This window comes from Chelonoidis abingdonii, chromosome 7 (genome assembly GCF_003597395.2).
Source record: "Chelonoidis abingdonii isolate Lonesome George chromosome 7, CheloAbing_2.0, whole genome shotgun sequence".
Classification (NCBI taxonomy): Eukaryota; Metazoa; Chordata; order Testudines; family Testudinidae; genus Chelonoidis; species Chelonoidis abingdonii.
The window spans coordinates 75351740-75372505 of NC_133775.1; the positions used below are offsets into that span (position 1 = coordinate 75351740).

The 20766-nt window shown below is 51.8% G+C and overlaps 1 protein-coding gene across 4 annotated transcripts in view; it reads right to left on the reverse strand.

Annotated features, from left to right (window-relative positions):
- CXXC5 (CXXC finger protein 5) overlaps positions 1-20766 on the reverse strand; it is a 105325-nt gene that overhangs the window by 13361 nt on the left and 71198 nt on the right. For all 4 annotated transcript variants that reach the window (XM_032777702.2, XM_032777703.2, XM_032777701.2 and 1 more), the window contains exon 2: positions 7154-8129. In XM_032777702.2, coding sequence (XP_032633593.1) covers positions 7154-7942 — 789 coding nt within the window. In that variant the 5' untranslated portion in view covers positions 7943-8129. The remainder of the gene's footprint in view (positions 1-7153; positions 8130-20766) is intronic.

Here is a 20766-nt window from a genome sequence, read left to right on the forward strand (position 1 = left end):
TGAGCCCGGCATGGGCCCGGGGAGAGGGGAAGGGCTAATCCCCAACCCTCTAAACTATATACACTAAGTATGTTAACAAAACTAATTACAACTATAAAACTATATACACAGAAAGTACAAGAACGGGTGAAGAGCTAGGTAAGTGGAGAAAGGCTAAGCCGCGCTCCACTGTTCCAACGACCGACACGGGCGGTAAGAAGGAACTGAGGAGCGGACGGGTCGGCAGGGGTATATATTCGGTGCCACAGCGGCGCCACGCCAGGGGCCGCCCAGCTGGCCCGCCGGGTATTTCTAGGGTAAAAATCTTCCGACGAGCGTGCACGCGGCGCGCACACACCTAATTGGAATGGATATGAGCAATCACTCGAAGAAGAACTATGACTTGCCAAGAGCGGAAGGCAATGGTACTGCTGAGGCAGAGTAGGGGCCCACCGGCAGCTGAACCCAGGAAGTACAGAAGCTCTGAGGGGCCTATCAGAACCACAGATGTTCTGCGAGTTTGCACTCTGGCCGTAAGATGACTCGTGATGGCGTGTGTCCGCTCACAAAGTGGTGAGAGCCTAGCCATGTTGGTGCGCTGCGTTCTGACCATGCTCACAAGAAGGCACTACCTGGGACCTAGAGTGATTCCTCTGCTGTGCCCACAAACGGTTAGCAAGTCCCACTTCCCTGGGTCCAAGGGGAACCCATGCGAAACCCCCACAATGCCCTGCTTTGGCCCTAGCAGCTGAGGACCTATGAGATAGCTGCCCAGATTGTCCCACAATTCACTGGTGCAACCTTGGCCGGATAACATGGTAGGCTGTGGTCAGGCCAACCTAGTTAACATGTGCCTGGCGCTGCTGTGTAGATGTGCTGTGCCCATCTGCATGTTGAATTGGTGGGATCTATCTATGGCATAGACAGTGATGATGACTACAGTGTTTTCAGGAGCAGGCCCTCCCACATGGGGGCCGCATAAAACAGAGAGAGGTCTCAGTCAATGAGAAGGGAAGGTGTGCAGCACCATGCAGGGCTGGGCCCACAGCAAGCTGCTTTGGCTTGTTCACAAGACGATAAGCTGGTCCTGCCTATGCATAGCACACATCTGATTTCCTGGGCAAATTTATCTTGGGGGCTGAGCAAGCACCACGGTGCAATCATTGTTCCTCAACAATTTCTGCAATTTGCAATCAAATCACTGGAGGAGGCAAAAGAGCAATTGGGAAAAGATGCTTTTGTGCTAGCGACATATCTGGTCAGCAGTGCCAGGAGCGAGCGCTGCCTTGGGAGCAGGGCTAGCCCTGGGCCCCAGCTGGGAGTTCAAGAAGAAACATCTTTTGCAAAAGACCTTTCATTCATTCCCTTTGAAGCACCTGGCAGTGGCCACTGTCAGAAGACACGACACTGGGCTAGATGGTCCATTGGTCTGATCCAGTGGCCGTTCTTATGTTATGTTCTTACGTTCAGATGGCATCAGAGGAGTCCAGCACCTGCTGTCTATGGCCCTGCCCATGCTATGGCTTGAACAGCAAGAGCAGCAACCCTTTTTAGAAGCGTTAGCCAAGACCGGTCCGATGTGGCTGTTGACAGCAGAGCATCACTGAACAGTCAGGGAGGGGTTATTTTAGGTGACGGACAGCTGAGCTGGGCACTCACTGTGCTCCTCACACTCACTGTGATCCACAGCTCATTCCACCACCGCACATGGGGTGGCCACAAAACCATGGTACAACCACGTCGAGCCAAGAGAGGTGCCCTTGCCTGGGAAGAGCCCAAAGTACTGGCCATGCGCAGAGGCTGGTGCTTCCTCGTTCCTCATTCACTATGTGTGGGAGGCTAGGGTGCAGCTGCAATGAGCTTTCCCGCCCTTTCATTCTTCATCTGACATGGCCCAGCGGCTCCCTGTCCCTCAGACAGTCTGACGTGCAGAGGGAGGGTAATGACAATGCTGAGATGGGGTTTATTTTATGCCACCGTAAAGACTGAATGTGACTTTTTTATCCACAGCTGTGCTCCTTTCACGGGCTATTGGGAGAGAGTTCTCCTGGAAAAGCTTCTGTCTCCTCTCCTCACCTCAACCACCAGGGCCTTACCCCACTGCAACCTTCCTTGACCAGGACAGGCTAGCGGGGACTGGAGCCCATTAATGCCTTCTCTGCCTCAGCCACAGGGGTTGTGCTGAATGGCTTGAAGTTATTCCACTCACTAGGAGCTGAGCAACCCCATCGTTCCCAGTCCCTATTAGCCTAGAGGGCAAGAGACAAGGCCGTAGGATCAAACCCAGGCCTCATGCTCAGCAGCCCAGAATCACTGCACGGCTGGGTTTACGAAAAGCAGCAGACAGCCAAGCCTGGCGTTAGGATCTGGGGGCTCTCCAGGATGTTAGTCTCTCTCTTTCTTCCCTCCTTTCCCAAACTCTTTCCTCTACCTACTTTCTCTTCCTATGGCTAGGGATGGCTACTTCCCTCCATCCCACCACTTGGTGACCAGGCAAAAGGGGCATGGGAGGTCTTTCCCTGGGTCTGGACATGCTGCTTTCTGTTCGGAAGAGCTAGCACAGCCCCCACCAGCACATTCAGACAGTTGGTGACCCCTTTGAATTAAGGTCACCTCATAAAACTGGGGACCAATGTGGTTCTGAAGCCCTAGGCCATAAGCTCACCAGGATCCCAGAAGCCAGCTCTACAGATAGCTCAGGAGGTGAATGGCCCCCCTCCCCCCTCCCGAGGGACTAACTTTCACTGACACCCCACACAGGCCTTATGCTGCTGGGGACACCAGTGCAATCAAGAGGAGTCACAGGGGCCACAGATGGCATGGAGTCAGGGAGGTCGTGTCTCTTAGTGAGGATATGCCTTTAAACATAGCTTTCTTCCCATGCCCTGCGTTGCCTTGTTCCTAAGGGCTCTGTACTGAGGGGTTGCTTGCCTGAAATGAAGTGAAGCTTGGCAGTGCACAGCCACGCTGACCCATGGGACATGGACACACTCCCAGTGCACAGCAGGCCCAGGTTTCTACACAGGCAGGAGAGGTGCCTAAAGTGCGAAGATCCCAGGGGCCTCCCTCATTTCCAGCATTCAGCCTGCTCTGCAGAACATAACGTTTGGAGCAGCTCAGCTGATAATACTGAACCAGGGTCCGGGTGTGCCGATCTGAAAGGCCGATTCAGGGCTTGCTTTGGAGGAATACAGGTGCTAGAAAGATCAAAAAAACCAAGTCAAAGATGAGTCTGGAAAGGTTATAAGAGACCCAATCCGGAGAGGTGTCAAGCACCCCTGAATCCCCACGGTAATTGTGTGTGCTAAGTACTTACTCAACCCTGCTCAGGATGGGGCTCTGTACAGAGAAGGAAGATGATGAATGAGTCACGTTAAGTGCTTAGACTCATCTATTGAGCAAGCCAGTGCCTGGGCAGAGCCCAACTCACTTCAGGTCACAGTGAATCAGACCTGTGTGCACCAGGCATTGAGCTGGAGGTTTTTTATGACTCATTGTTATTCAGAGCTGTTTGAACACCACTGCAAACAAACATATCCTAGGCAATAGGCTGATCTCTAATCCTTCACTCCCTCTTTCTATTTGCCCTTTGGCATGTGCGAATGGTCATCTAGGTCACATGGTCTGGTTTCTGTTCCCGGATTGGATAACAGAACCTTTTGTACAACAGGAGAGGTGACAGAGAGATTTCAAGATGGCCACATATTTGCACTTGTATTCACAAGAGACCTGAAACTTCCACACACATTCTTGTACAAGGCAGAGGTGCCCAAAGGTCACCAAAAATTAATACAGAATGTTATGGATGCTGTTGAACTGGATTCACAGAGTTTGTTCAAATGAGTGTATGTGAATATTGTTATCCAGCGTTTGCCCAGCCAGCTCAGAAAGGGAAGAAGTGTGGCTTTTGAGAGATTTTTGCAGAATAACATCAGGACACACAAGAATAACATTCGGACAACACATCCTTGTCTAGCCATCACCAGCAATGGAGAAACAGCTGTTGGGGCACAGAGACCATCAGCAATGCCTCTGCTCTCAAAACAGGAGTCATGACTACCTCCAGGGGGTGCTACCGAACCAAGAAACTGAGCAGGACACAGTGATGTTGCCTGAATTTGTTGCAGTGCTTTGGCCAATGGTGACAGGTGAAGTTGGTGAAGGTGTAATCACCAAATAAATTGTGCCGAAACACAGGTGACTTCCTAAATTTGTCTGACTTTACGGAAATAACAAAGTCTAAGAGGAGGATATTTTCATCAGGAAAGAGATAAATAATGGAAGTTTCAGAACAGGCTGAGTTCTGTAGTGCTCCACCAAGCTCCAGTGAGTGGAAGAATGCACTGGATCACCTTAAAGAGCATGAGAACTGCATCTCTCACTGGCAGGCAGCTCACAGTCTGCCACCCTGTCTTCACCTACCTACGGACATGGACTGCAAACTAGGTGAGCAGCATGAATGAGAATGCAGTTTCTGGGGCGACGTCATGGAAAGAGTGGCCGTAAATGTACCTACAGCATGGGAGGTTTTGCCCTATTTTGGTGATTGTTAAGTTCCTTAGTTCTCCAAAGGATGGAATCTTACCTGAAACTTTAGAGCCAATAACAGCTATCAATCCATTTCTGCCTACGCATCTAACCACATCTGGAATTCCTGTTGAGTCACCTGTCCTACATCCAGGCGTTATTCCAAATTCACTCGGAAAAGAAAGTGACTTGTCCACTCAGAGGCCCCAAATCATAAATTAAAAGCCCAATTCCAGTGACTCTGATTTCCCAGTCAACCATAGAACAGGAAACAAATCAAACGGGTGAGCGTTCGAAGGGCTCCCCATGCAATTTAACTTCCATAACTCATATTGCAGGAAGAAAACCCTCTTCAACCTAATGCAAGCTGTGGAATCAATTGACCTGCTTTAGGACTCTTCAGAAGAGATGAACTTTTTTTTCCCCTCTCCCTTTTTCCAGATCACTGACTCAGCAAATTAGAACAAGAATATAATTTAGCAATACAGTGGTTTTTGAAAGACACCGGTCCCCGCCCCACCTCCACCACCCAAATAGATTTTTTTCCCCTTCACTATTCATTCAGATCTGATGCTAATTGAAAACTTAGAACGTGGCTAAGAAAACAGTAAGTTTTCTTCTTCAGAAGACGTCAGAGGTTGCATAATATCCTTGCAACCTGGTGCAACACCTTGCTGCCTCAGCTGAGGCTGAGGTGTTTTTAACCTTTGTTGGCTTCACAGGAGCAATCTTCAGCAGCAGGAGGAAGGCACACAGCCCTGAGCAGTGGTCAAGCTACCAAAAATCAACCGTGAATTAAATGGAATATACAGAGCACAGAAAACTCACTCATGCCTTACCCATTTCTGCTCAAGAAGCAGAGGGGAGATTCAGTTCTCTCGTATCCGCACAGCTCTTCCAAGTCAAGGTTGTATCTTTGACATGCAAGGGATTGCTTCTGTTGCTACCTACATCACTTTTGTGCTAGGGCTTTATAAAGCGCTACACACATCCCTACCGAAACAAAACTAACACAAGAGAATCAGAAAACATCTCTGGTCAACAGAACGTTTCCAAAGAACAGGTCTTCTGGGATTTCAAATTCAAGCAAGAAACTGGACCGTGGGTGAACTGTCCTTTCACAGTTGAACATCAGAAGCCCTGGTCACCCATGGCTAGGAGATTTTATTTTAAAAAGCCAAAATACAGAGATATGGGAAGAGCATCTGATGATACAAAATGCCCATGCCAGGGATTCCCCCAAGCCCTAATTTTACTGACCTTTCCTCATTTAAGGGATGGAAAAAGTAGTGAATAGATGCATACATGTTGGTGTTAATAATAAAACACGGTAGTTCATTGTCATCTCATGTCTGAAACATGTCTAGAGGCACTGTATGCTCCTAACTCATGCCTAACTTTTCACATAAATTCAGTTGAAGTTTACTAGGAACAACTGAGTTCTGACCTTGCTCCACAAGGCTCTGGTTGAATTTCAGGCACGTCTGATAACTCAGTCCATGCTGCCTTGTATATGGGCTCCAGATTAATAACCCATCTACCCTGCACTAGCACTCAATCAGGAATCAGCTTCACGAGCCAGAGGGATATGTTGGGGCAGCTCATCTTTAGCACCAAATCCTGCAGTCCTTACTCAGACTAAACTCCCAGTGATCTTAAAGAGCGTTTGCCCAAGTAAAGATTAAGGACCCAATCCTGAAAGGAGCAGCACACCCTGGATTCTCTCTGGATTCTGCTGGCTCGCAGCAGCTCCCAGGAGACACCCTGCACACTCCAGTACTGAACACCGAGGAAGCCTATCAGACCTGGCCCACAGTCCAGACATAAAAAAAAGGAAAGATCGGGCCAGATTCCATTCCCAGTTACACCAGTGTATATCTGGAGTGACTCCTCTTTCTTCAATGGATTCAGACTGGTGTCACCAAGCTCAGAATCTAGCCTCAAGTAAGCTTAGGTTGTCTCAGCACTGGACATGTTTCCCAAACAAAGTGGCCGTTCCCCAGCTGATCACACCAACTTTCAAGAGCTCATCCCCTAACAATTTGCACACAGTGCAATCATTTTCACAAGAATTAACCACAGCCTGTTTCTTCTCTTTCAGAACAAGGGGCAAACTACAGTGGAACACTAGTTTGGAAAAACAGGTTTAACGGATTGATAATGGCAGAGTAACTGCCTTGAGACTTGCCCTGAAAAGCCAAGAATTTAGGGCCTGATCCAAAACCCACTGCTGTCCACGGAAAGATTATCACTGACTTCAGAAGGCTTTGGATCAGGCTCTTATCCCATGATTCACTTACTGGCTCAGGAATTGTACTAAGCAATGGCTAGCTAGCTGGCAGGTACAATAGTGAGACACTCCCCCTGTTATAAAACTCAAAAGCCCCTACAGGAGTCAACAGAAAGGATACAAATCTACAGAGGGTTGTAATCATCATGGCAAGATCTATTTCAGGTGATATTACTGCTAATTACTCATCAGAATTCAGTCGATCAGCATGAGGGGATCGCTGACAATTTGTGCGTGATGCTAAAGGTAGGAATTGTTAAGAAGAAGAAAAAAGCCCCGGGATTTTATCATTTCTATCAACATCCAAAGGACAGCAGACCAAGAGAAAGGTTAGGATGTCAGACTACAGCCAGTTACCTCCAGCGCTGCAGACGGCTTCTTTTTGAGTTCCTCACATTTTCGGAATTTGCAAATCTGGTGGCCAGTTTTGCGATTCCTACAACTGCTGCACTGCTCGCAGTTTATCCGTCTTCGGCACGGAGGGCACATGCCACATCTTTTCCGTTTCTTTTTCCCAGAATTGATGGCAGATGCCAATTCATTCTGCATTGGGAACTCTGCCAAGCCAGCCATATGGAGCGCGCTCTCTGCCAGAAACACGCCAGCAGGGGTCATAATGAAAAGGCCTGGGTTTATGGGAAAAGCCCCCAGGTAAGGAAAATCAGATGGGCTGTTCATTGTCTCTGCAGCTGAGACCGCTTCCATATCAGAGATACCAGTCCCGTGGTCATTTGGTAAAGGAATGTGCTCCTGTACCACTCTTTTGAGCATATCTGTAGACTGAGCAAACTGTTGTAGGCTGATCTGTCCTTCTGATGAGATTTCTGACGCCCTGTCTGATTTGCTCAGCATACTAGAGATGTTTTTGTGCTTTGAGGTAGAGTGACTTTTTTCCACAGTTGCTTCATTGCCATTAGCTAAGGAGGTTCCTTTCTCTGAATGTTCGCTTACCAAGCTGCTGCTGCTGAAGGTGGAGTAGTGGGAGAGCGGACGCGATTTCTTAAGACTTTTGTTCAAAGGTTCACTTATGATCCCACTTTTGTTCCTCCTCTCGGAGTTGACAGGGGGTTGTGAGTCCTCTTGGTTATTTCTGTCCAACATGTTGGGCTTATTATCAGCGTTTTGAGGGGTGCCCGAATTAGACATGGTGTTAAAAAAACCAGAACCAAACCAAAAAACCAAACCCCACTCGCCGCAGCAACTAAACAACCAACCACCAAAAACTGAAATAATTATAATCAACGGGGGAATCCTTCCAACGCTGCTGCAGGAGTCTTCAGGGCAACGTCAGTGCATGGACATCGTCTGCGGGGCTGGTACAAAACATACGGCTCTGGAAGTAGAAAACAATAGACAGTTAGCAGTGACACAAGCGACCATGCTTTCCAAAGCCACTCTCCAGCTCCCTGCAATGAAAGCCTCAGCTCCACTAACGATGAACCAACAGGGCACAGACCTACATTGGGATCAGTTATTCTATGCTGTTACGTTTAAAGGGTCACCAACATGGATTTTAAAGGAACGGTCTGGCCTGGCTGACTAGCACACCCTGCACTGCTAATGCTCCAAGGATTTGATTCCCCTTTCCCACTGGGGGAAATGAGGAGGAACCTCACCAAAGCCAGTGGCCCAGGTCCTCTGCTCCAGCTGAGCTGTGTTCGGCACGGGTCCATGAAGTGAGGAAAGGTGGCATTGTCACCTTTGTGCTGCCCTGATTCTGAGGCTGCTAACCTGGTCCCTAGAAGCTATTTCCTTCCCACATCCCCAGCAGCCATTCTTGCAGCTGATGATCAGTCAGACACAGTGGCATCTTGTCCATGCCCTCTTTTTCCTAGCCACATATCCAGGCAGACAGATTTCTCTTAAAGCTGGGCTTGAGGTTGCCGGATCAGAGCCAGGGATTGGCCCAATGGCATTGCACTAGGGTACAGCTGGTGTGAGAAGAGAACCAGGCCCCGGCAATCTAATCTGTTTTCCCCATTTATGCGGATTCATTTTCCCTTGTCTCACCCAGCTCAGGCAGCGACTAAATGGGTCAGTCTGTGTTTCTGGCCTGACTCCCTCTCATGTCTTCAATCACTGCCCAAGCGCTGCTGCTGCTGCTCGAGTAGTTCCTGGAGCTGCAGGGGGGATTGCTGCTGCTGCTGCTTTTTTTTTTAAGAATGAACGCTTGCCTTGGGAGTCAGAGAGGAAAGTGACGAGACCGTCCCGTGATAAGAATATCCCTCTCCGTGCTCTATAGCAGACCCCAGAGATTTGGCCGACACTGAGCTGGTGTAATCCCTCTAGTGAAGTGGTCTTCAAACTGTGGGGTCACCAGGGCTGGTGTTAGACTTGGTGGGGCCCAGGGCTAAAGCTGAAGCCTGAGGGCTTCAGTCCTGGGTGTTGGGGCCCAGATTACAGGCCCCCTGCCCAGCGCAGCAGGGCTCTGGCCCCCCCACCCAGGGTGGTGGGGCTCAGGCAGGCTTAGACTTCAGTCCCCCATCCTGGGGTTGTGTAGTAATTTTTGTTGTCAGAAGTGGGTCACAATGCAATGCAGTTTGAAAACGCTGCTATAGTGAACGAGTCTGCAGACAGCAAAGCCGATCAGAGAAGCTTCCTATGGCCACATTGGCCTGATTCTGATCTCACCTACACCAGTGTAGCCCCACAGCCTCCAGCTGCGTTCCTCCTTGCTGTGTAAGGAGGTCCTAGTACTGCTACCCTCAGCACTGAGTGCCCGAGTACGTTTCCTGAAGGGAGGCCTCCGCTGGGTAGTGCCTGTGTCGCTGCAATACCGCAGCAGGCACAAGTCAGAGCACTCACCCGCCGGGCGCCCAGCTGGAGAAGAGTGGGTTGAGGAGCCGCTCAGACCTGTGCCCACAACCCGTTCTACGGAGGGTAAATGTGCTGGTGTGAATTCCGCAGGCCCAACGTGGTCCCGCAAACAGGGAGGTCAGGGTCCAGCTTGGCTGCAGGGAGACTCATTAGTGCAAAGTTTGCCTCTCACACTCAACAGGCACAAAGCCAGAGTAATCAGACTTTAGATGAGAAAAGCTTAGGGGCATCAACTCCACATACCACCCACCAAGCCAGCTGCAGGGCCCCCAGGCTGTCACTTCCTGAGCTGGAGGATGGCCATGGCCCTCCTCAGGGGCCTCAGCCACTGGACAGGCCCAGCAGCTCCCACCGACAGCACTTTATCCACACTGGCCTATCAGAACCGGCCTGTGGTGCCCAAGGGCCATGATGACCTCCTGCCCAGCTGTTCGGAAACAGGGGCGTAGCAGGACGGCACACTTGGATGGGCCCTGATTTGGGGTGGGTGGGCAATGACAGGCGGCAGGGGAAAGGGAGCAGGAGGGATCGAGACTGCTTCCCGTCCATCCTCCCCAGCTGGCCTTGCATGGGGCAATGAACATGCTGGCCAGGGGTCCCCAGGGCCCAGGCACACACCCGGGGAGTGGGTTCGGGGCACAGAGGCTTGCCCCGCTCAGCCCCACCCGCTCGGTGCTCCAGTGGCCAATCCCCTGCGCCCTGACTCTGCTCTCCGGATGGAGCGCCAGGCAGGCGGAGAGGGGTAAGTCCCTGCGCTCCGACTCCACTCCCCAGATGGAGTTCTGGGCGGAGCAGGGTAAGCACTGGGGCCGGAACAGAGACGGGGCTGCAGAGGTGGGCATGGATGCTAAGTGGATGGGCCATGGCCCACCCAGGCACACTGGTGGCTAATGCCCCTGCTCTGACAATGCCCCCCCACCACTGCCCAGCCTGGCCCATTTGGCGTCACAATGTGGCGTCTCATCTGCCTTAAACCAACAAGCCCTGATTATTCCCAGCGCCAAGAGTGACAGCTGCGTTATCTCTCTAGCACGCTTCTCCCTGCTCTTGTCTATCCGTCATTCCTCCCTTTCTCCCTTTCTTCTAGGTGTTCTACAGCGAACGTCTTATTCAATACGACTGCATGGCCTGACCCAGCTACGGGCTCTCCGTGGGCCTGCTGTAATTAAAGGGAAGAGGCTTGCAAATACAGGATCACACAGTCTTCTCACATTACATGACCTCTCTGCCAATGGACAGTCACCCAGACACGGCGGTACCAGCTCTTAAGTGAAATCTGGCAAGATCAGTGCACTGGGAGACCATACTGGAGGAAAAGGAAGAGGTCCCATCTCACCTTAACATGGGAAATGCCTTGACTCATAAGAGAAATGTTCCTACCACTGTACTATTATCCCTTTCTTCAGTACTTGCATGTTGTAATGTAATGTGCAGCTATGCAGCCTTTCAGCTTGGAGGTCACAACCAGGGGTCAGGGCATTGTGACTGCTCTGTCCCCTCCCCCTATGTTAGTAAATGGGAGGGGGATCCTGGCTAGTGGAAGGGGTGGGCCTGAGATATGGAGAAGACTCAGGTGTAGGATATTAGCACTGCTGCTGCAATGACAGGATCAGCTCAGGTAAACTGGTGCAGCTCCCATGGAAATCTATAGGCCAAAGTCAGCAGTGACATAAAAGACGGTGAAAGGATGCACGTAAGGGATGAAGTTGGGTATCTTGCACCAAGCTGGCACTGAGTCAGCGTGCAAAGCCATAACCGCTGCTGCTGGAGTCAGTGGGTTCCAGGCAAGTCTCTCTCTCCAGCAGCACTCTGGGGTGTCGCACCTTTATTGCAAAAACGCCTGTAACTGGCATGCCAGGGGCCCGGAGGGGAGCAAAGCAGGAAAAGCATCTAACAAGAGGATGTGAGATAAAGTCACCCAGCCTCCTTATCTCACGCCCTCCTGTTACTGCTTTTCCTGCTGCCCCTCCCTCCACCACCCCCTTGGTGTGGAAGTCACACTTGTTTTGCACACCTACGTGCTGAGCGACTAGCACCCAGCCTGTAACTCTCACCCAAGCGTGACATTCTCAGGGCCTCAATCAGCTGGGTCTGGGAAGGGCCATGGGAGGCCTTGGATGCGCCCAAACAGGGAAGGTTCTGCTGCACAGGCAGAGAGAGGGTGCAGAGAGACCGGCATGAGCTGGGCGCTGTGGCAGCCTCTGCAGATACCCCATGGGACAAGGGGATGAGCAGAGGAGCAGGGGAGGATCTCCTCATGGCAGGATCAGCGTGCCGGGAGATCACATTGGAGGAAAGGGAAGATCTCCTAGCTCAGCCGGGTAAGGGAAATGGATCAACTGAGGAGAAAAATATTCCTACCCTTCCTCAGCTTTCATGTGTTACAATTTCAAGTGCATCCATGCATCTTTGCAGCCTGGGGGTCATAAACAGGGCTTAATGGGAGCAAGCTGTGGCAACCCCCCCCACAAATCAACACACCAGGAGCAGTCTGGCCATCACACTGGAAACAGAAGCCAACGTGGCGAGCGCAGCCAAACAGGGACAGACAAATCCAGGATGGGCGCAAGGGGCTGCAGAGCCACTTATGGACTCGGTGTATCAGTGCTAAGGGCTACATGCAAAGATCAAGCCCTATGACACTAGCCCCACGGAATAGTTATACAGGGCCCTTCACCCTAAAGATGCCCGAGGAACTGGCAGACTGGCAGCTCAGATCTTCTTCCCCCAATTGCAAACCCCATGTAAACAGGCCTTGCACAGGGGACTCTGCAAAGTGAGGGTGGCACCCCTGGCAAACACAGGGAGGTGGATGGCATCCACATCACCACAGATCGGCACTAGCCCCAGATCCTTCCCCTGCCCCCTGGGGTAATTTGAGGAGGTTGCCACAGCACCCATGCCAGTCTCTCTGCGCCTGTTCCCTGCCTATGCAGCACAACCGTCCCTGCTTGGGAGCATCCAGGGCCTGCTACAGCCCTTACTTGGCTGAGCTGATTTGGCCCATAGAAGCTGTATGCAATATACAGATGTGTCTACATGCAGCACACGCCAATTCTGACAGGCAGTCAGGACTTCTACAGCCAATGGAGCTGATTTCCTCCCAGTGAGCAGTGCTGGCTGATTGCGCCGCTGTTTATCTGGGAGGCAGATGCTCCCACTGAATACAAAATGGATTGCTCCCCCAGCACCCCCAGTTCCTGCTGGGCTTCTGAGCTCCCCAGGAACAGGCGTGGAGCTTAGGCGCTTCAGAGCTCATGCAATCCGGTGGCTACAACCCCTGCTGAGCTTAGAAGCAGGATGTCTTCGGATAATTAGGATGGCTCCGTAATTGGGATAACAGGCTGTACAGCAGGCTGCTCCAATTAAGCAGCTTCTTCTCTATAGGCAGCTACCTCTGGGGTGGAAAGTGGCAGGTGCTGCAACATTGTGCAACAGTTCAGCCCCAGAAGCCAGCATGAGCCCCACCTGCACTTGGAGCTGGAGAGGTAATGTAGGGAGGTAGAATGTAATTACCCAACTTGCAATTTGGCTGGGACTCGAGGGTTAACATCAAGACGGGATTATTAACAACCCTGCACAATCAGGAATGTGGGTTTTAGGAACTTGTCCTTAAACTCAGTTTGGGGATTCTGATCTCAACAGTCCTAATGTAGTAAAGGAAAAGGAAAACCCAAGATGTTCTTTCTTGTGTCCACATTCAAGAAGCCTGCTCAGGGCCACAGATATGCTGCCTAGACGAAAATCTGCAGGGCTTGTGCAGAGCACTGAATCAGGCCTGCTTTACTGGCATGCTCAGCTCACATTTGCAGTCGCTGTAAGTTTCAGTTGTAAACGACTTTGCTAGGGAACCTTTCGGTGCTCCTCACATTTCCTCTGAATCATGCCTCAAAGTTTTGTTTGCTAGGAAGTGTCAGGGTTAGAACATTCATCATGGAAAGGGAAGACACCCATGTGAAAATAGAGATCTCAGGTTCTCTGTAGTTCAGACCAATCAGGGTAAATATTGCACATTCAAAGAATGAAATGGAAGTCCTGTGGGGAAGGGTTGATTATAGGATATGGAACCTGGCATCTCTAGGTCACTGAATGCAGCTTATTGACCGACACTCATTACCATGTCATGTCATGTCATGTCAGCATAATCAAAAAACACTACCCCAGCCAGCATCTTAACACCTCCCATTCTTGTCAGTCTTGTTATGTCTCTGTATAGCTACCTGCTAGTCAATACGTGTCTCCATCAGTTATTTACAAAGGCAGATCCTCTCTCATGGGCAGCGGTAATGGCCCAGATGCTACAGCACTGGTTTTCAACGTTTTTCCATTTGCGGACCCCTAAAAACTTTCAGATGGAGATCCCGACCCCTTTGGACATCTTAGATATAGTCTGCGGACCCCAGGGGTCCCTGGACCACAGGTTGAAAACCTCTGCACTATGGCTAACAGCAGTGATCTGATCTTAATAATACAGGTGTGAATGAGAAGTAACTCCACACAAGTAAATGGAGCTACACTAGCGTAACCCTGATGTCAGTGAGCCCACCAGTCCCAGGACAATACCACAGTATCTTTTGATAAGGGATGGTTATTACGAAGCATGAAATTAGGGGAATGATTTTAGATGCTCATCATAAATGGTTTTACAAAGGACAGCTAGATTGGAGGGGGGTTACTAGCATCTGAGCTGTTGTGAGATCACATAGGGAAGTAAGAATTCAGCCTCTCCCAGGCCTGGGATCTGCTCCCGGTCAAAGGCAATGGCCACATCTCATGTGTATGTGCATGTATGGGTATGCGCGTGTGCATGTCCACTTCAGCGGGCCCATTTGTATCTCCTAAGCGGGTTTCATCTGACCCCATTCGGCTCTCGCGTTAAGTGTAATTCAGGGGTCAGCAGCCTTTCAGAAGTGGTGTGTCGAGTCTTCATTTATTCACTCTGATTTAAGGTTTCGCGTGCCAGTAATATATTTTAACGTTTTTAGAAGGTCTCCTTCTATAAGTCTATAATATATAACTAAACTATTGTTGTATGTAAAGTAAATAAGGTTTTTAAAATGTTTAAGATGCTTCATTTAAAATTAAATTAAAATGCAGAGCCCCCTGGACCGGTGGCCAGGACCTGGGCAGCGTGAGTGCCACTGAAAATCAGCTCGCGTGCTGTGCCATAGGTTGCCTACTCCTGATGTAATGCATGCATGGCTCAGATGGGCACATCTTGGAGGGTCCTTTGTGTCAGAAGACACTGCAATGATCAATACAGATGAAACCTGTGGAGAAGGAGAGGTGGTTACCTGTAGGCACCAACCTCACTGAAGAAAGAACAATAAGTCCTTCTTGCCCAGTAAAAACAATGGGGAGGGAGAGGAGACACATAATGGCTAGAGGAGATAATGGCAGGGTGGGAGAGACTTCTGGTAGGTCATTTAGCTTCTCCGAGTGGATTGTGATGGGGACAGATTTCATTATCCCTGATAGCTGAGCATCCTGTCTAGCCCTGGTCAACTCCATGGTGGTGCAGCCTGTCTGAGATGGGTAGGACTGGACCTCTCTGTCTCAGGGTCTTTTCATCAGTTGACTTCTCCTGAGGTTATCAGTGATGGTGACCCCGTTGTTTACAGCCTTGACTGCTGCAGCTCCTTCCCCTACAGCCTCCCCACCTCCCAGTTCGCCTGCTGCTGCCCATCTTCTCACACGTGACCACACCTCACACATGACCAGTGCCCCATTCCCTCTGCTCCCCCAGCACCAAAACCAACCCTCAGTGCTTGTCCACACGTGGAGCTCTTCAGGAACAGCTATGCCACTTGAAATCCACACCCTACCATCTTCCAGAAGAGCTTTCCTGGGGCGGTAAGCCCTTAGAGCTAAAAAAAATACACCCAGCGGTGGCTATTCCACAAAGGGAGAAGCAAGATATTGGAAGGGAAGATATATGAACCAAGATGGGGAGAAAGAAAGAAAGAAAGAAAGGAAGGAAGAAAGAAAGAAAGGGAGGAAAACAAAGACAGCAACAAACTCAGTGGTGGCTCTTGCCACAGTCAGGAAGCCGGTCCAGGCGCTGTAAGCGGCAGGAGTGTCTGAGGCGGCTGGCTTGCCGACCGCAAGAGACTGGCCTTTAGGCTGGCAGCCTAACTGAGGAGTGTGTCTGGGAAACAAAGGGGCCTCTGCAGCGACTCCTCTGCCCATCTGAGTTACAGCGCCAACAGGGAGCCCTGTCCGGTCTTTCCGGCCAGTGAGAGGAGAGCTGTGAAGGGCTGAGGGGCGTTTCGGGGGCAGGGCTCTCACAGGCACTGGGGAGGAGAGGGGCAGCTGGATAAAGGAAGGGAGGGGGTTCAGGACTTTCCAGGCTACGTCTAGTTTTCAAGCTGATGGCCCCAATCCAGCAGAGAACCAAGTGGGTGAAGCTCCATGGAATTCCCTGCAGGCACTGGAAACTGCCCAGGCACAGGCCATGCTCTGTGTGTGTCAACTTTGTGGGGCCCAATCCCCACTTCCTGAGAGGATGTCAAACCCCAAGGACATCAGTGGCTTTCCTATGGTCGCTGCCCTGTGCTGGCTTGTGCACCCTCTTTCTTACTCCGTGTTGCCTCCTTGCCGGCTTTTTAATGACCCTCCTCCTCTCTTTGCACTCTTTGCAACAATGGACCTTAATTAACAAATAATTCCATAATGAAAGAAGACTTGGACCCCCCTGCCGCCCATCCCCCCCCCCCCCCCCCCCCCCCCCCCCCCCCCCCCGACAGTTCCCCTGGCACAGTGTGTCATCTGGGCTCCGTCAGAAGGTGCTTAGTTTCAGCCAGAGCATTAAGTGTCATGTGATGCACCCATTCATTCAGGTCTTTATACAGGGCAGCTTAGCAGGCTGGAAAGATGCCAGGGTTAAAGGGGACGCTGTCAAGGTCGGGAGGCCCCAGATTGACCCTATCAGATTTAGAGCTGTTTGCAAAGGTCAGGCAGCTCCTGGGGTTCCTGTTTTAGCCCAAATGCTTTGGTGCTGTTATTCTATTGCCCACTCCCCGTCCTCCCTGATTCCCCCCAGATTATCCTGCAATGGCAAACAAGTCAGCCATGCAGCCGGCCACAGCACACAACCCAGCCAGCCACAGGCAACCCTGCAACAGTGAGCGACAGGGACACATGGGCACAGCTGCTCCCAGCCACGTCTGAAAGCCAGCATGGGGAACTTAAAAACATGCCAGCTCGTGATCCAGCAACCCTACGACAACAAACCAGTGCACACAGCCCCAGTACTCAGGTCGGCAACCCTACGACAACAAACCAGTGCACACAGTCCCAGCACTCAAACCAGCAACCCTACAACAACAAACCAGTGCACACAGCCCCAGCACTCAGACCAGCAACCCTACAACAACAAACCAGTGCACACAGCCCCAGCACTCAGACTAGCAACCCTACAACAACAAACCAGTGCACACAGCCCCAGCACTCAGACCAGCAACGCTACAATAATAAACCAGTGCACACAGCCCCAGCACTCAGGCTAGCAACCCTATACAACAAACCAACATGTATGTAATGAAGATAAAGGGTGGTTGATAAGGAAACAGGTTTCAATGTCAAACTTCCAAAGATTCAGCATGTCTATGGTGAGGGGATAAGAGCTGTATAAGTTATTAAGACCTCTTGAGATTATCCTGCCAAGCTCAGTGCCCGGTCCTAGGCCACAGAGCCAGGAGCAAGCAGCTGGCAGAAGGAAGCACAGAGAAGGCAGAGGTGATTGATTTTGAGGCCAGTGCTAGCTCAGCATCCCATCCTGGAGCCCTGCACCCTGTGCTGGATCAGTGAGAGGCGGCTACTCGCAGCTGAGAAGGGGCTGGAGGGAAGTGCGGACTCTGCACAATGAGCACTTCCTGTGGGAGGTTTTGTGCCTAACTGAGGGGGCCACCCACCCTTCACCAAGATACAGCATGACCCAGAGGGGACTGAGCGGGAGCTGTGAGCCCACAGCACCATCACGAAACAGCCCGAAAATGCAACCACACAAACCGCAGGCTTGGCAGCACTCGGATGGGGCTCCCTGCCGTTAACGGTGATGTGCCAGCCCTTGGCCGGCCGCCCCCAGGGAGAGAGGGAGCCGTTCTACCAGGTGCCCTGCACATTGGTTCCTTTTTTCCTTCACCATCAGATCAAACAAAAAACCTCAAAGCATGTTTTCTCCACCCCTCCAAAACTGCTCCAGAATCCCCCACCCACCACCCCCTGAATCTGCTCAAATACCCCACCCCCCAAAACTGCTGCAATATCCCTGACCCCCCACCCCAAATCTGTTCCAATACTCCCTATGCCCCCAAACTGCTCCACTACCTCCTACCCCCCACAAAAAGCTCTAATACTCCCCACCCATCACTCCATGAAATCTCCCTCACTGCCATGCCACTATCCTCACAATGCCCAAATCTTGCCCCCACATGACTTTCATTACCTCTGCCCATTGTCCTCTGCACCCCCCACTGCTCCTGCCCTTCTCCAGTGCCCACACCCTGTGGAAGCTGCCCTGGGTAATGAGAGCATGGACGTGTTCCTACACAAATCAGTGGGCTGGGGGTTGGCCAGGGACTTTGCTGGGTGCCAGAGTGGCTGCAGTGGTTACGGGGTGACGCTGCTTCATGAGCTTTCTGTTGCTGTGTCCTTTGGAAATGGGTAGGATATACAGTGCCCGGAGGCAAGAGGCAACTCCAAGCCCTACTCCAGCCCTAGGGACAGGTTCTCCTGAGGTACTCACCACCACCGCTTACAGCCGTGCAGGAGGGATGTGTCCCAGGGATGCTCTGCCCTAGGGGGTTCCTACACCTTTGTCTTGTCAATATTGGATTCAAAGCACTCGGACCAGCCCCTACCCCTGCTCCCGGTGTGAGTCCAGCTAGTGCTTTCTTCTCAGAAGTCCCATCACACACCTTCCACCCCCTGGTGCCTTAAGATCAGGGCTCCCACATGCAAGCAAACCTTCGTTGTGCAGTTTCAAGCCCCACGGCTGCTACTTATTGCTGGCAGTCGAGGAATCTCCCCTATTCTCCGCTGCGAGGCAGCTCAACTGCAGAAGCCAGAGGAGCTGCCTAAGCCTGTGCTCGTGAGAAATGAAGGATGGCCACAGACACCTGCTGCTTGGTGCGGGTGACCGTACGCTTCCAGCCATGATGGGGATAGCTGCAAAGCACACGGGAGGGCGCGGCTCAATCCAGAGTTGCTCTGTGCTCATCTCTATGGCTTGCAGTACACAGATAACCCCTCCTCAGCCAGAGAGAGAACCCTAGGGTGGGTTGGGGTTGGAGACTCCCCACAGACCTCCCTGATCTGCAGCATTTCAGGGGCTGTAGGTCTCTGCAGCTCTCCACGCCTGGCTCAGCTCTGTTAGAGAAGTAGAGTCACGGGGTTTACTCTAAGGATGAACTTGGCCCTGGAGGTGGCATTCCTTGCTGCAATGCTGGCTAAGCAGTGATGATAGATCAGTGCAGTTGGGGGCTCCAGATAAGAATTTCCTTGGAGGAAGCAGGAAGGCGCTCAGGAGCGAGAGGGAGGAGCAGAGGGCAAGGCACAGCTGCTTAGAGCCAGCTCACATCAAGCCTGCAGACGACCTGGCTTTCAGAGAGGATATCCCGGAGCAGAGCGGCAACGCAGTCAATGAGAATCTTGCAGTGGATCACTACAATCTTACTCACAATCAGTGGAACGAGCCCTGCTGGCAATCCCCTCTTGCTTATTAGAGGTCAGCCTTTCTGGGCCCAAACCAAAACTCTGGCTCCAAACACTCCCAGTCTCGGAGAGGGGTCCCAACACCAGACTGGAATTCCTCATTACCATAGGCCAGATCAAAACTCTGAACCCAGCATCCATGAGCTTTGGGGTGCTGGAACTCCGCAGTGGAACTGTCCCAACAGGGCTTGATCCAACCCCTAGATGAAACTGCTCAGAGGACATTACCTGGGAAGTGGCATAACACAGGGGACAAGGCATTCAGCTGACTATGTGACTGGGGTGAGACACTTGCCCTGCCTGTGTTGCCGGTATCTGTACCAGGGAGCTAACACTACCTACCTCACTTAGAGATCTGTGGATGGAAAGAGCTAGATATTATTATTTCTACTGTGTGACTTCACCTTCAAGGGCCATTGATCCAGACAGCTGCCCATGGCACGAGAGACACATGTGGCTGTAAAGACCAAGGCAGGCACTGCTAGAATGGCCCAAATGACAGTGCTTTCCACTCATCCCCAAACTTTCATCCAACATCACTTTCCGCATCAAAAGTGTCATGACCGGGGCTTGGGAAGTCAGGCCTAGTGGTAGGGTTGCCAACTTTCTAATCGCACAAAACTGAAAACCTTTGCTCCGTCCCTTCTCTTGAGGCCGCACCCCTGTGCTGAGGTCCCGCCCCTGCTCACTCCATCTCCCCTCCCTCTGTCGCTCGCTCTCTCCCACCCTCACCCACTCGCTCATTTTCACTGGGCTGGCTCGGGGGGCTGAAGTATGGTAGGGGCTGAGGGCTCCAGCTGAGAGTGGGCCAGAAATGAGGAGTTCATAGTGTGGGAGGGGGCTCCAGGCTGAGGCAGTGGGTTGGGATGTGAGAGGGAGCTCCAGCTCGGGGTACAGGCTCTGGCGTGGAGCCAGAGATAAAGGGCTTGGGATGCAGGAGTGGGCTCTGGGCAGGGGGTGGAGCTGAGGGGTTCAGAGTACGGGAGAGGGCTCCAGGCTGAGGCAGGGGGTTGGGGTGTCTGAGGGAGTAAAAGATTTGGGCTAAAGGCTCAGGTTCCAGGATGAGGCCAGAAATGAGGGGTTCAGGGTGTGGGAGGGGGCTCCGGGATGGGACGGGGGGTTGGGGTGCAGGCTCCGGGAAGGAGTTTGGGTGTAGGAGGGGGGTTCCGAGATGGGGGAGAGGGTGCGGGGGGGTTGCAGGTTCCAGGAGGGAGTTTGGGTGTGGGAAGAGGCTCAGAAGGGAGTGCAGGGTACAGGTTCCAGCAGGGAGTTTGGGTGTGGGAGGGGGTTCCAAGCTGGGTCACGGGGTTGGGGAGCAGGAGGGGGTGCGGGGTGCAAGTTCCAGGACAATGCGGAAAGGAGCTCAGGGCTTAGGAGGAGAGGTGAGGTGTGGGGAGCAGACTCCAAGTGGCGCTTACCTCGGGGGTCTCCCCAGAAAC